This window comes from Scyliorhinus canicula, chromosome 10, assembly GCF_902713615.1.
Source record: "Scyliorhinus canicula chromosome 10, sScyCan1.1, whole genome shotgun sequence".
In the NCBI taxonomy this organism is placed as follows: Eukaryota; Metazoa; Chordata; class Chondrichthyes; order Carcharhiniformes; family Scyliorhinidae; genus Scyliorhinus; species Scyliorhinus canicula.
This window is the reverse complement of record NC_052155.1, coordinates 16,934,676-16,949,386: the sequence shown is the minus strand read 5'-3', so window position 1 is coordinate 16,949,386 and position 14,711 is coordinate 16,934,676. Positions and strand designations below refer to the sequence as shown.

The following is a 14,711-nucleotide window of genomic DNA, read 5'->3' as shown; positions in this document are numbered from 1 at the left end:
CAAATCCCTATTTCTTTGTGCAATCACCCCTGGAGAGAAGTATTCGTTTCGCACAGACTTACAAAATATTTTTTTTTTTTTTTTTCTTTTCTTTTTTTAAAAATTTTAGATTACCCAATTGTTTTTTCTATTAAGGGGAAATTTAGAGTGGCCAATCCACCTACTCTGCACATTTTTGGATTGTGGGGGCGAAACCCACGCAGACACGGGGAGAATGTGCAAACTCCACACGGACAGTGACCCAGAGCCGGGATCGAACCTGGGACCTCAGCGCCGTGAGGCGGTTGTGCTAACCACTAGGCCACCGTGCTGCCCTAGACTTACAAAATAAACCAAAAAACAAATATTGGGTCTGGTATCCTAGCCACTGTTGGGTCTGTTTTGGGATCGTAATGAATAGTATGGGTTACACCATTAAAAAAGACTCGAGTTGTTTCATAAGGTGACTAACAACTCACCTGAATCTTGAGCTGTGCAGCAATATTTCCTGCATTTTTCAGGGGGAGGATTTGTTTCGCTGTCATACCAGGCTGAGCACACATTACAAGAGTCTAAATGTAAAAACAATGAAAACCTCAGAGCATGTGCAACACACACTGCAGTAATAACAGAATCCACTCATCTTCAGTTTCCATACTTGTACAAAAAAATGTCAACAATTTGTCTCTGGAAGATTGGCATTCACAAAAAACAGCTGGTCTTCAAAACGTTTTCATTATGTGATTTCCTATGCAGCAGATACTTATAACCTCCATTTAGAAATACATTCTCTTGCCAATTGCAACTGTAATTTGGCTACCTGACCCAAATGCTCAGCCACTGTTTGAACTGAATCATAAGCTGATATTGCTAAGGGCCCTTTAAAATATAACCCAGTTGATCCATTTGTTAACATAGAAAATTACTTCAGGCATTACGTCTAGCAGAAAAAATAATTAGATTTCACAGCGTCCCAGCACTTGGATTTTCACTTTTGTCCCCCTTCCTTCCACCCCCATGCTAACAATTTATACTTGTGTACAAAGAGAGATGACAGCAGTGGAAAATGGACTATGAATTGACCGGTTTGTTTGCATGGCTTAGTGCTAGATCAGGCATTATGTCTACCCACAAGGCTGCCAGAAAATCTAAGAATAAATCCGTTGATGTCTTCAAGTGCTTGTTTCAGCATACCTGCAGGTCTTTTGGAGCATGTATTCTAGCAATTCCAACTTTGGCACAGAGTGGTACACTGTTAATAACGTTGCTGGGGCCAGGACTGTCAACCTCTACATCAATTCTTGCAAAATAGTCCTCAGCTTCACCTAAAGGATCTGAAATAAAAATCATAACATTGAAGTTATAATACAATTTAAAGCTCAAGGTTTCTGAATGAACTAGTTTTATCTCACAGAAGACAGAGAAGCCACTTGTCTGTGCCAGCTATCTGAAATTCATTTAATCCCATTTTTCCACTACCATTTTATTATTTACCATCTAAAAGTGAACATGGATTCCACGTCCGCTACCATGTTAGAATATCGCATGCTGCAACAATCCTCTGCATTAAAAATATTGTTGGCATCTTCCATCTACGAAAGATGATGAACACCAAAGAAAACAAGTCCATTTCAGATGGGGGGGGGGGGGGGGGGGGGTCTTCATTTGCCACATCTTTGCTGTTGGCTCAGCAGGCCAATCCTTGAGAGGCAGGTTCCGTCACAAGTGCTGAGGCTACCAAGTGTTCTTGGTTTCAGTGTGGACTTGTTTTCAGAATTGTCAAGCCACTGGTCATTGTGCTGGTGCATGCGAGCCCATGAAGGCAGTGTCACTATTTCCTCCCTTGTCAGTTAGTGACTCCAAGGTGCAATAACTGACATCTAGGACTTTTAGGTCACACATGTAAGCATCCTTGACAGAGCTTTGGGCTTCCAACAACTTCCATCTTTGCTGTCTGCTGCAAATTATGGGTCTATATCCTGGAAGGATAAAAATCACAAATGCGGCAGTCCTCTCGAAGGCAGAGTTCGAAGTTTGTTAGCACTCAAAACAAAGGATGCTTAATTGGCTCGGGCACATCTGCAGGACAGAAGATGGTTGCATACCCATCAGCTTTCTGCATGGTGAGGTAACCAGTGCAAAACACCATCACGGCGCAGTAAAAATAACTTCTTCCTTTATTCTTTCAACACCATCTAAAAATATACCGTCAATATGAACTCACGAATCAGGAGAATAACTTCCCTCATCTTCCTTAACAAAACCATTCATTATTTTGAGCATCATTATTAAATTTCCTTTTAAGCATTTCTGTTGCAGTTTAAGGGGAGTCAGTTTCTCCTCATAATTAAAACCTTATACCTAATAATAATAATCTCTATTAGTGTCACATTAGACTTGCAGACTCCGCACAGAGTGACCCAAGCCGGGAATCAAACCTGGGACCCTAGTGCTGTGAAGCAACAGTGCTAACCACTGTGCTACCGTGCCACCCATCTATCCTAATACCGCCACTATTTCATAAAATTTCTGTATATAGTGCTGCATTGACATTTTGTCCCCAAAGTAGGGCATAGTATTCGACATTTAGCCGTATTAAAGATTTGCATAAGTTTACAATTACATTTTTGTTTTTAAGATTTTCTGACCCTAGTTATTAGACCCAGGATCCCTTGTGCTCTTTAAAAAAAATGGTTTCTAGTTTACCAACTAATGTAACAAAGCAGTTACAGTTTTGATTAAGGACTGGTGTCGGAAAGCATGGATACTGTCAAATCATATTTGTTCAGCTATATATAGATATAATTGTTTTGATTTTAAATAGAAGAAAACAAAATAAACAAATAACACATTAAAATGATTAATATAAGAAACAGAATAGAAAATAAACAAATAACTCATCAAAATGCTTAACATAAGAAATAGGAGGAGTGGCCATATGGGCCTTTGGGTTTATTGTGCCATTGAATAAGATAATGGCTGCAGCTCCACTTATCAGCCTGTTTCCCATAACTCCCAGCACCCTTACAGTTCAGTTCAAGAATCTGCCTATCTAATATTGAATATATTCAAAGACTCTGGGTAAACAAAGATTCACAACCCTGAGATGAAATTTGTCTTCATTGATGTCTTAAATGTCCTTAATAAAAACACTGCCCCCTCGTTCTAGCTTGGGGCCGATTTAGCTCAATTGGCTAGACAGCCGGTTCATGATGTAGAGCAGTGTTCTTCAAAGTCAGTGGCGAGTGTCGGGAGGGTCGCTGAGCCGTTGTCCGCGGTGCTCCCGATCGCGCAAATCCCCGCGCAGCAGCCGGCATTTAATAAAAATAAAAAATCGGCCGCATTGCGCATGCTTGCCCGATCATCGTGCGCACATGCGCGCAATGCAGCCAAGTTTCATTTCAACATGTTTGCAGAATGCTCATGCGCGCCGATAATCGGGCACGTATGCGCAGTGCGGCCGTTGTTTTTTTTAAATGGTTGCAACTTTTTGGTTTACAAGTTCTGTCGTGGTTTTTATTCATTTAATTTTTATTTTTTTCATTTATTTTATTAATTTTATTTTTTTACAAGTTCGGTGGGGTTTTATTCATTTTTTTCATTTATTTTACTCTTTTTTTTTTACAAGTTCGGGGAGGGGGGTTTATTTGATAAAAATTTACAGGAAAAATATGCAGAACTTTGGACATATGGAGACTCCATGCTTTCCGACACCGGAAGACTTCACCTTCATCCAACAGGTTCCATTGGAGGAGCGTGTACGAGGGCCAAAGGGACCCAAAACCATTTCCTCCATTTTTGTCAGCAGCAAACAAGGTAAAAGAAAATGGTGGGTCGCGCAGGATGGCCGGCGTGGGTCGCAAAGGTCGGCCGGCGTGGGTTGCGAAGGTCGGTCGTTTGGTAAAAATGGGTCCTCAGAGAAAAAGTTTGAAGAACACTGATGTAGAGCAAAGCGTGGGTTCAATTCCCAGACTTGCTGAGGTAATTTATGAAGGCTTGCCTTCTCAACTTTGCCCTTTGCCGGAGCTGTGGTGATCCTCAGGTTAAATCACCACCAGTCAGCTCTCCCCCTCAAAGGGGAAAGCAGTCGATGGTCACCTGGGGCTATGCAGCCTTATGTCATCTATGGCAACTTTACCTTTCACCTTGGTTCCAGACTGCCTTATCATCTTCTCAGCATCCACCCTCTCAAGCCTCTTCAGAATCTTAGTCTTTTAATAAGATCACCGTGTATTTTTCTCAATGAGTATAGGTCCAACCTGCTCACCTTTCAACCCAAGAACCATCTAGTGCAGTCATTTTCAAAGTTGGGGTTGCAACCCGCAGGTGGGTAACGGAGCCATCCAACGCAGTATTCCCAATCGCAGGAATTAATGCACAACGGCCGCAGCAGCCGGCTTTTAAAAATGACGGCCGCGACCTGTTTTCAAACTGCGGGCACGCTGTGCATGCATGCCTCTCATCAATGCACAGGCCCAGAGCCCAGTAAGAAACACCTCCTCACATCAGCGCGCTGACCCAGGAGAAGAATTTTTCCAAGGGAGTCTTCGTGCCTGAAGCAAGGGAGAGAGCAGGTCACATGCTCCAAAAACAAGTCACGTGCTCTGGGCACAATTGGGATTCTTCCATTTCGTCAGCAGCAAACAAGCAACAGGAGGGTAAAGTTTAGAATGGATTGTTTTGTAATAAGAAAGAGGGGGCAAGAGACACAAACAGGCCAGGATCTCATAACTAAATCTGCTGCAGAGAGTGGCTCAGGAGAATCCATAGCAGGACGAAGCAGTGGTGGTGTGAGCTATTCAGGAGAATCCACAACAGGACAAAGCAGTGCTGATGTGATCTCCAAGACCTCTGATGTACAACCCATACAGAAATGCAACATTGAACGACAAAGCAAGTGAGATCATGAGGACCAAGCAGTCTCACCTGTCAAATTAAAGTAAGAAATCTTACAACACCAGGTTAAAGTCCAACAGATTTGTTTCGAATCACTAGCTTTTGGAGCACTGCTCCTTCCTCAGGTGAAGGATTCACCCGAGGAAGGAGTAGTTCTCCAAAAGCTAGTGATTCAAAACAAACCTGTTGGACTATAACCTGGTGTTGCAAGACTTCTTACTGTGCTCACCCCAGTCCAACACCGGCATCTCCACATCGTCGAATTAAAGGTAAGCGAAAATGGTGGGTCGTGAAGGCCGGTCGGCGTGGGGCATGAAGGTCGACCGGCATGGGTCCCGAAGGTTGTCCAGTTGGTAAAAATTAGTCCCCAGAAAAAAAGTTTGAAAAACACTGATCTAGTGAAACTTCTCTAACTTGCCTCCAGTGCAAGAATATTCCTCCTTAACTAAGGAGACTAAAACCGTACACAGTACTCTTGGCATGGTCTCACCAATGCCTTGCATAGCTCTAGCAATACATCCCCAAGTTAAACCCCATTTCCCATGTAATAAAAGCCAACATTTCATTTGTCTTTCAAGTACTTGCTGTATTCACATGCTTCATGTGAAGGACACTAAGATCCCCCTGAAGCACAGTATTCTGGATAACCCTAAATATTCTGTTTCTACTCCATTTGGTAAATTTTGCCCACTTACTTTACATGTCCACATATCCTTGCAGACTCTTTGCATCCTCCTCACAACTTGTTTTCCTACCTATCTTTGTTTCATCAGCAGATTATGCTGCAATACCCAGGCTGCCTCATGCAAGTCATTAATACAGATTAAGATTAGTTGAGGGAGAAAGCCTGAGATATAATTGTTCAAAACATTTCAAAGTGCAAAATTAAATAAATACCTGAACTACTGATGTATTTTTGAGGTGCATGAAAATGAACCCACAGAACAAAACTTTCAGGCTCCTGTTTAAAAAAAAAAGAAACAAACTTAAAATCATAAAATGCTGTAAAAGGTCCATTGAAAAAAAACAAAGTGAAGAACATACAGATTTGTGGAATGTTGTGTCAAAACATTCTAAACTTAGCTAAAGTATATAAAAGGGTGGCACAGTGGCAAGCACTGATGCCTCACAGCTCCAGGGACCCGGGTTCAATTCTGGGCTCGGGTGATTGTCTGTGTGGATTTGCATTGTCTGTGTGGATTTGCACTTTCTCCCCGTGTCTGCGGTTTCCTCCCACAGTTCAAAGATGTGCAGGTTAGATGGACTGGCCATGCTAAATTGCCCCAAAGTGTCCAAAAGGTTATTTGAGGTTATGGGGATAGCGTGGATGCGTGGGCTTAAGCAGGGTACTATTTCCAAGGGCTTGTGCAGACTAGATGGGCCGAAAGGCCTCCTTCTCCACTGTAAATTCTATGATTCTATGATAATTGGTACTCTCAGTGAAGACAATGGTCATGAATGTTTCGGCTGACCAGCAGTTTCAGTGTTTCTAATCACCATCTTCTTTAGAACCACGGTTTTGTTTTAAAATATATACTAGGGAGTAGTTTCATCAAGTTTATGCCTCTTGGTTATCAAGCATGGATAGGCAGAACATCCATTTGATGTCTACAACAAGAGATTAAGTATTCTAACTGGAGCACTAGACGCAGTAACTGTTTTTTGATCACTGGTGCATGTATTTTGAAAAATACAATTCGATTCAGTGGCATTGGTAAAGTCACAATAGCTAGCATCACACTCTTTGAAGAACATGAAATTAAACAATGTATTTTAGCAATGCTCGAATTACTAATAAAGGACTTTTTAAAAAAAAAAGCTTTTTGCCATTTCCCCAAACTACGATGCTTGCAGTTCTCAGTGAATTGCCCCTAATACCATTCAATGGTTGTGAAAATGTATAAAGTCAGCTTGGGATAATGGGCTCTCCAATTTCCTTTCCTTCATTTGGAAGTGATTAGCCCATACTTTGCATCTGTCACAGTTTCACAGCTTTGGATGGTGGATCATTTATATTTTTTTTAATACCGATACACCACTCAGTGAGGCAGTCAATTGAGAGCATCCCAAAATTGGTCCAAACATGGCTTCGAACCAACTAGAGAGCTGATTTGCAGCTAGATGATACTGGGAAACCATGATGAGAATGCACAGTATTCAACAGATAATAAATTCTAAATCCTTCAGATTTACACACCACTCAGGTCAGTCCAGAGCCAAGGTCACTGTTATTTTCCCGAGGTCACTGCAATGATTGGGAATACTTTCATCAATGACCGAAAATATTCTCACAGAGGAAGGGAGATCCAATCGTCTGTGCCACTCATAGGTTAGGAAAGTATTTTCTCGCTTCCAATAGATCATGTAAATTAAAACACTGTTAAGCTTGCCTTCAGGACACAGAAAAGCAAAATTTCAACAACAGCATTAAATCTTTCTAAAAATAATTTTTTCTCAGCACAGAACAATCTGGAAAGTTTGGCGTCCATTTCATATGAACATACGAATGAGGAGTCGTCGGCCACTCAGCCCCTCAAGCCTGCTCTGCTATTCATTAAGATCATGGCTGATCTGATTGTAACCTCAAACCCACATTCCTCCCTACCCCCAATAACCTTTCACCCCCTTGTTAATCAAGAATCTTTCTTGCTCTGTCTTGAAAATATTCAACCCTGCTTTCACTGCCTTTGAGGGAGAAGCTCCAAAGATTCACCACAGACCATAAGAAATGTGAAGAGTACTTCATTCAATCCTTTGAGCCTGCTCTGCCATTTAATAAGATCATGACTGATCTAACACTCACTAAATTCACTTTCCTGCCTTACCTCCATAACCCTTAATTTCCCAACTGATTAAAAACCTATTGATCTCGGCCTTGAAAACGTTCAAGGACTCGGCCTCCATATTTCCCTGGGGAACGAATTCCAAAGATTCACCACTCAGAAGAAATTCTTCTTCAATCGGTCTTAAATAACTACGCACTTATTCTGCGATTATGTCCTCTGGTCCTACAATCTCCCATGCGCGAGTGGAAACATCCTCCCAACATTTAGCATATCTAACCCCCTAAGAATCTTATATATGTTTTAATCATATCACCTCCCATTCTTCTGAACTCCAAGGAATACAGTCCCAACCTCTTTAAATCTTTCTTCAACAGGCAGTCCCTCCATACTGGTTGGGGGGGGTCATTCTAGTAAACCTTCTCTGTACTACCTCCAATGAGAATTTACACCTTCCCTTAAATAAAGGGACCAATTCTGTACACAGAACTCACAAATCTCACACTGACTGATATATGCAGCCTTTCAAAATGTATAAATGATCCTGTGACAGAAATAAATTCTAAACAGAATGAGCACTTTTACTCTTGAAAAAAGATCGAAAATGAATATTAAATAACACATTTGAGCCGAGGCTCAGAATTTCTCATTACCTCTCCATCATAGCTGGCTCTCATCACATGATTCATGACTGACGGGGCCACCAATGGAGAGATTCTCTCAGTCTGTGGCGCAGTTTCTGTCAACGTGTCAGACTTGGAGAACGTAAAACATCTCCATGCAACAGCATTCTGTATAGCACAAAATATATTTAGATTTATTGCTAACTGACATGACACTGCTAAAGTAAATCAAGTTTTCCTGTTGAGGACAGGCTGTCTCCTGTTTATGTAGAGGACAGTGGATGGTGCACTGGGTTAGGATACTGCTCATGGCAGAAGACTCTGGTTTTTCTAAGATCTTAAGTAACAAGATATCTTGAAATGAATTTCAGGTTATAGTTTAATCACCTAATACAAGTATGGAACACAACAAAATTGATTGGTCCATGTCAAAATACCTTTGCTGATACAGTACTTACTTTGCTGATACTTGCTTTCACTTGGAGCATAGTGTTCAATTCTGGTCGCCACACTACCAGAAGGAAGTGGAGGCTTTAGAGAGGGTGCAGAAGAGATTTACTAGGCTGCTGCCTCGTACAGAGGGCATTAGCTATGATGAGAGGTTGAATAAACTTGGTTTGTTCTCACTTGAACGACGGAGGTTGAGTGGCGACCTGATAGAGGTCTACAAAATTATGAGGGGCATAGACAGAATGGATAGTCAGGAGACTTTTTCCCAGGGTAGTGGGGTCAATTACTAGGGGGCATAGGTTCATGGTGCAAGGTTTAGAAGAGATGTACGAGGCAGGTTTTTTTTTTTTTAAACACAGAGGGTAGTGGGTGCCTGGAACTCACTGCCGGAAGAGGTGGTGGAAGCAGGGACGATAGTGACGTTTAAGGGGCATCTTGACAAATACATGAATAGGATGGGAATAGAGGGATATGGACCACGGAAGTGTAGAGATTTTAAGTTTAGACGGGCAGCATGGTCGGAGCAGGCTTGGAGGGCCGAAGGGTCTGTTCCTGTGCTGTACTTTTCTTTGTTCTTTGTATGCAACAGCATAATCCCTCAATAACATAGCAATAGGATGTCAGGTACCATAGCTATGGAAGTTACAAACGAGGAGAATTCACAGCTTCAGTTCCGCATTCTACAAAGTCATGTCCAACAGCATCAGCTCCGCATTCTACAAATTCATGTCCAACAGCATCCATTTTCTCAGGATGCAATGTTTAAAGCCAGTCATCATTTCACTTCATTTTTAAATTTCTTTGAATTTAATATTCACTGGTTAAAGCTGAGCAAAGAACTGAATGTCAGTCAGAACCAGTCAGCTCCAGATCTTAGTACAAACTTGTTCAAACATAAATTAAAGAGCTAAACTCCAGAGAGAAGACGAGGATGACTGCCCATTTGACCAAGTGTGGCATCAAACAGAGCCTAATAAAAACTGTGGGGGGCTGGAAGAGAAATAGTCTGCATGATTGACATCTCATGCACTATTATAGGTGCCGGAATGCGGCGACTAGGGGCTTTTCACAGTAACTTCATTGAAGCCTACTCGTGACAATAAGCGATTTTCATTTTTTTTTTCATGAACATTCAATTCATCCACTACTGATGCACTGTGACAGCATTTTGTGCAATCTACAAGATGCACTGTAAAATTCCTCATGTTTTCAACTGTACCTCCAAAACACTCAGCCGTTGGCACTTGGCTGGACACTTGGGAATACCATAATTCTATGATCTCAGTTTCTCTCCAAGTGACACACCTGTGACATTATACAAATGTACAGCGTGTGAAGAGTTAATGTGAAGACTAGCCACTAGAGGGAGCTAAGGGACAATACTACTGTATAAACTGCACTGGCTCTTAAGTTAGGGGGAGGAGTTTAGACTGAAACTGAAGAAGATGAGATTCAAAGTGTATTGCAGAGCTAGTTAAGATATAATAGTTATAATTAGTAGATAGAGATTGTGTTAGTGAGTGTAGTTTAATTCTCACATGTATGTTTGCTATTCAGAATAAATGTCAAATTCAAATTTAGTGTTAATAAAATTAGTTTAGTTCTTCAAAAGAGCTTTGTGTATCTTTGTGATCACTACACTTTCCATCCTGGAAACCTCTCTCAAAGATCACAACACCATCCTGACTTGGGAATATAATGCTATTCCTTCCTCATCACTGTATCAAAATCCTGGAATTTGCTCCACATTAGTACTGTGGGTAAACATACACCACATAGATTGCAGCAATTCATCACCACATGGAACATAATTAGAACTGGGCAATAAATGCTGCCATTGCCAGGTGCACCACATCGTGAATGACTAAAAACAATTTAAACAAGACTCTGCATTTTGTAGGCTATTGACATATCAACTGTCTGACATCAGGACAAAGAGGTTAAGTCTTAATGCAAATGGCAAAGATAGCTTTATAACTGACCAAAATACATTAATTTAGTAAATTTGTCAATATTTAAAGACATTTTAGAAACTTACTGCATTGATGACGAGCCGAATGGGAACAGTGGCATGAGTCTCATTAATCAGTTTGAGAGAGAGTGTTTTACCGCCACCAGGCACCAAGTCACCAAAATCCAAGCTTTTGCTTTTCCCAGCCAAAACCTATAATTTAGACAGGATATAAGAATTTCAGAAATAGAAGTACGAGTAGACAATATGGCCTGTCCAGCCGATTCCAGCACTCAATATGATTGTGGTTGATCCTCGGTTTCAACTCCACTTTCCTGCTTGTTCGAAATGCCCCTGGTTTCCCAAAACAAAAACCTGCCAAATTCAGGAGTCACAATCACCTGGGGTACAGAATTCCAAAGATTCACAACTCTTAGCATGAAGAAAGTTCTCCTCATCTCATCCCTAAATTATCAGTCACTTATCCTGAGATACTGCCCCCAGTTCTAGATTCCCCAACCAGGGGAAACACAATGTATACCCTGTAAAATCCCTTTGTACGTCTCAAGATCACCTCTCATTCTTGTGAACCAATTTACTCAGCCTATCATCGCAGGGAACGTTCACTGTATCCCCTCCACAAAAGTATATCCCCTCCACAAGTATGGAGACCAAAACTGCTCACAACATTCTAGATGTGGTCTCACCAAAGCCCTGTACAATTGTAGAACAACATATTTATTCTTGTACTCCAATCTCTTTGCAATCCAGATCAACATGCCTTTTACCTTTCTAATTGCTTGTTGTGCTGGCATGTTAACTTCTTCTATGAGAATACCCAAGTCTCTAGCATTTAAAAGTTGCAGGTCTTTTAAAACAAAAATCTGCTTTTCTATTCTTACAAAGTAATCTCTTGCATCCCCAAATAATATTTCATCTGTGACCTTGTTACACTTCACATGTCTATATCTCTTTGCACCCTCTGTCTCCTCCTCACTTTTGTATCGTCAGCAAACTGAGATACATTATTCTTGGTCTCTTCGACTAAATAAAGGGCTGCTGCCCTTGCATGGATTCTTGTGGCACTCCATTAGTTACAGCCGAACAACTTGAAAATGCCCCATTTATCCCTGCTCTGTTCTATGTCTGTTAAGAAATCCTCTGCTCATACTAATCATATTACACCCAACTCCAGAAGTTCTTATCTTGCCAAACTTTTTGTGGCACCTTATTAAATGCCTTCTGGAAATCCAAGTATTCTAACACCTACTGGTACCCCTTTACCTACTCGTTACAGCCTCAAAAAAACTAATAAATTTGCTAACTACAATTTCTCTTCTGTAAAACCATGTTCACTTGCTATGCTTTTCTAAGTGCATTGTTAACACTTCCTTAATAATGTATTCCAGCATCGTCCTGACAATTGATGCCAGGTCAACTGGCTTGTGGTTTCCGCTTCTTCTTTCTCGCTTCTTTCTTGAATAGCGGTGTTGCATTGTTAACTTTAAATCTGCGAAGACGGTTCTAGAATCTAGGGAATTCTGGAAAATCGAAACCACCACATCAATTACTTTTGCAGTTCTTTTAGAACCCTTGAATGTAGACCATTAAGCCCTGGGGATTGGTTGGATTTCAGTCCCTTATGTTTTCCAGTATGTTGTCCTCTGCTGATATTTACAACGTTAAGTTTCTTATTATCTGGTAGGTTATAAGACCATAAGACATAGAAGCAGAATTACGCCACTCGGCCCATCGAGTCTGCTCTGCCATTAAATTATGGCTGCTATTTTTCTCATCCCCATTCTCCTGCCTTCTCCCCATAACCACTGATCCCCTTACTGATCAAAAAATGATCTCTGTCTTAAAGGCACTCAGTGATGTGGCCTCCACAGCCTTCTGCGGCAAAGAGTTCCACAGATTCACCACCCTCTGGCTGAAGAAATTCCCCCATATCTCTGTTTTAAAGGATCGTCCCTTTAGTCTGAGATTGTGTCCTCTGATTCTAGTTTTTCCTACAAGTGGAAACATTTTCTCCACGTCCACTCTATGCAGGCCACACAGTAAGTTTCAATAAGATGCCCCCCCTCGTCTTCTAAACTCCAACGAGTACAGACCCAGAGTCCTCAACCTTTCCTCATTCGACAAGCTCTTGTGAACCTCCTCTGGACCCTTTCCAAGGCCAGCACTTCCTTCCTTAGATACGGGGCCCAAAAGTGCTCATAATACTCCAAATGGAGTCTGACCAAAGATCCTATATAGCCTCAGAAGTACATTGCTGGTCTTGTATTCTAGCCCTCTCGACATGAACGCCAACATTTCATTTGCCTTCCTAACTGCCGACTGAACATGTACATTAACCTTAAGAGAATCGTAGACAAGGACTCCCAAGTCCCGTTGTGCTTCTGATTTCCTTAGCATCTTCCCATTTAGAAAATAGTTTATGCCTCCATTTCGCCTTCCAAAGTGCATAACCTGACACTTTTCTACATTGTATTCCATCTGCCACTTCTTTGCCCACTCTCCTAGCCTGTCCAAGTCCTTCTGAAGCCTGCCTGCTTCCTCTCAATACTACCTGCCCCTCTACAGATCTTTGTATTATCTGCAAACTTAGCAACCATGCCTTCAGTTCCTTCTTCCAGATCATTAACGTATATTGTGAAAAGTTGTGGTCTTTCACCGACCCCTGAGGTACACCACTAGTCATCGGTTGCCATCCTGAAAAAGACCCCTTTATCCCCATTCTCTGCCTTCTGCCAGTCAGCCAATCCACTATCCATGCCAGGATCTTACCCGGAACACTTAACTTATTTAACAGTCTCCTATGCGGCACCTTGTCAAAGGCCTTCTGGAAATCTAAATAAATCACGTCCACAGATTCTCCTTTGTCTAAACTCCTTGTTACTTCCTCAAAGAACTCTAACAGATCTAACCTCCCCTTGACGAAGTCTTGCTGACTCAGTCCTATTTTACCATGCACTTCCAAATACTCCGCGATCTCATCTTTAATAATGGACTCTAAATCTTACCAAATCGGCCTATAATTTCCCGTCTTCTGCCTCCCTCCTTTCTTTAACAGTGGTGTTACATTAGCCACTTTCCAGTCCTCTGGGACTCTTCCTGCCTCCAGTGATTCCTGAAAGATCCATCACCAATGCCTCCACAATCTCCCCAGCTATCTCTTTTAGACCCTGGGGTGTAGTCCATCCATTCCAGGTGATTTATCCACCTTCAGACCTTTCAGTTTCCCCAGACCTTCTCCTTTGTAATGGTCACTGCACTCATCTCTGCCCCCTGGTTCTCCTGGAGCTCTGGCATCCCACTGGTGTCTTCCACCGTGAAGACTGATGCAAAGTAACCATTCAGTTCGTCTGCCATTTCTTTGTTTCCTATTATTATTTCTCCAGCCACATTTTCCAGTGGTCCAATGTTTATTTTTGCCTCTCTCTTAACTTTTATATATTGAAAAAAAACTCTTTCTAGCTTCCTTTTTTAACATCCAATAAATCCATGTACACATTTCTCCCTCCCACCGAACCAAACCCCCCTCCCGGGTTGCTGCTGCTGCCGGCCTATTTCCCTACCGTTCCGCCAGGAAGTCTAGGAAAGGCTGCCACCGCCTAAAGAACCCTTGCACCGACCCTCTCAGGGAGAATTTCACCCTCTCCAACTTGATGAACCCCGCCATGTCATTGATCCAGGCCTCCACGGTTGGGGGCCTCGCATCCTTCCACTGAAGCAAAATCCTACACCGGGCTACTAGGGACGCAAAGGCCAGAACACCGGCCTCTTTCTCCTCCTGCACTCCCGGCTCCGCTGCTACCCCAAATATCGCGAGTCCCCAGCCTGGTTCAACCCTCGATCCTACCACCCTCGACACCGTGCTTGCTACCCCCTTCCAAAAGCCCCCCCAAAGCTGGGCATGCCCAGAACATATGGGCATGGTTCGCTGGGCTCCCCGAGCACCCAGCACACCTGTCTTCGCCCCCGAAGAACCTGCTCATCCTCGTCCCGGTCATATGAGCCCTATGT

At 42.2% G+C, this 14,711-nt stretch overlaps 1 protein-coding gene across 4 annotated transcripts in view; it reads right to left on the bottom strand.

The window, feature by feature from the left end:
• Positions 1–14,711, bottom strand: part of cep192 (centrosomal protein 192) — a 213,953-nt gene that overhangs the window by 101,721 nt on the left and 97,521 nt on the right. For all 4 annotated transcript variants that reach the window (XM_038808642.1, XM_038808645.1, XM_038808641.1 and 1 more), the window contains exons 24-28: positions 10,770–10,895; positions 8,312–8,449; positions 5,773–5,836; positions 1,174–1,313; positions 459–551 (exon numbers count right to left, since the gene is read on the bottom strand). In XM_038808642.1, coding sequence (XP_038664570.1) covers positions 459–551; positions 1,174–1,313; positions 5,773–5,836; positions 8,312–8,449; positions 10,770–10,895 — 561 coding nt within the window. The remainder of the gene's footprint in view (positions 1–458; positions 552–1,173; positions 1,314–5,772; positions 5,837–8,311; positions 8,450–10,769; positions 10,896–14,711) is intronic.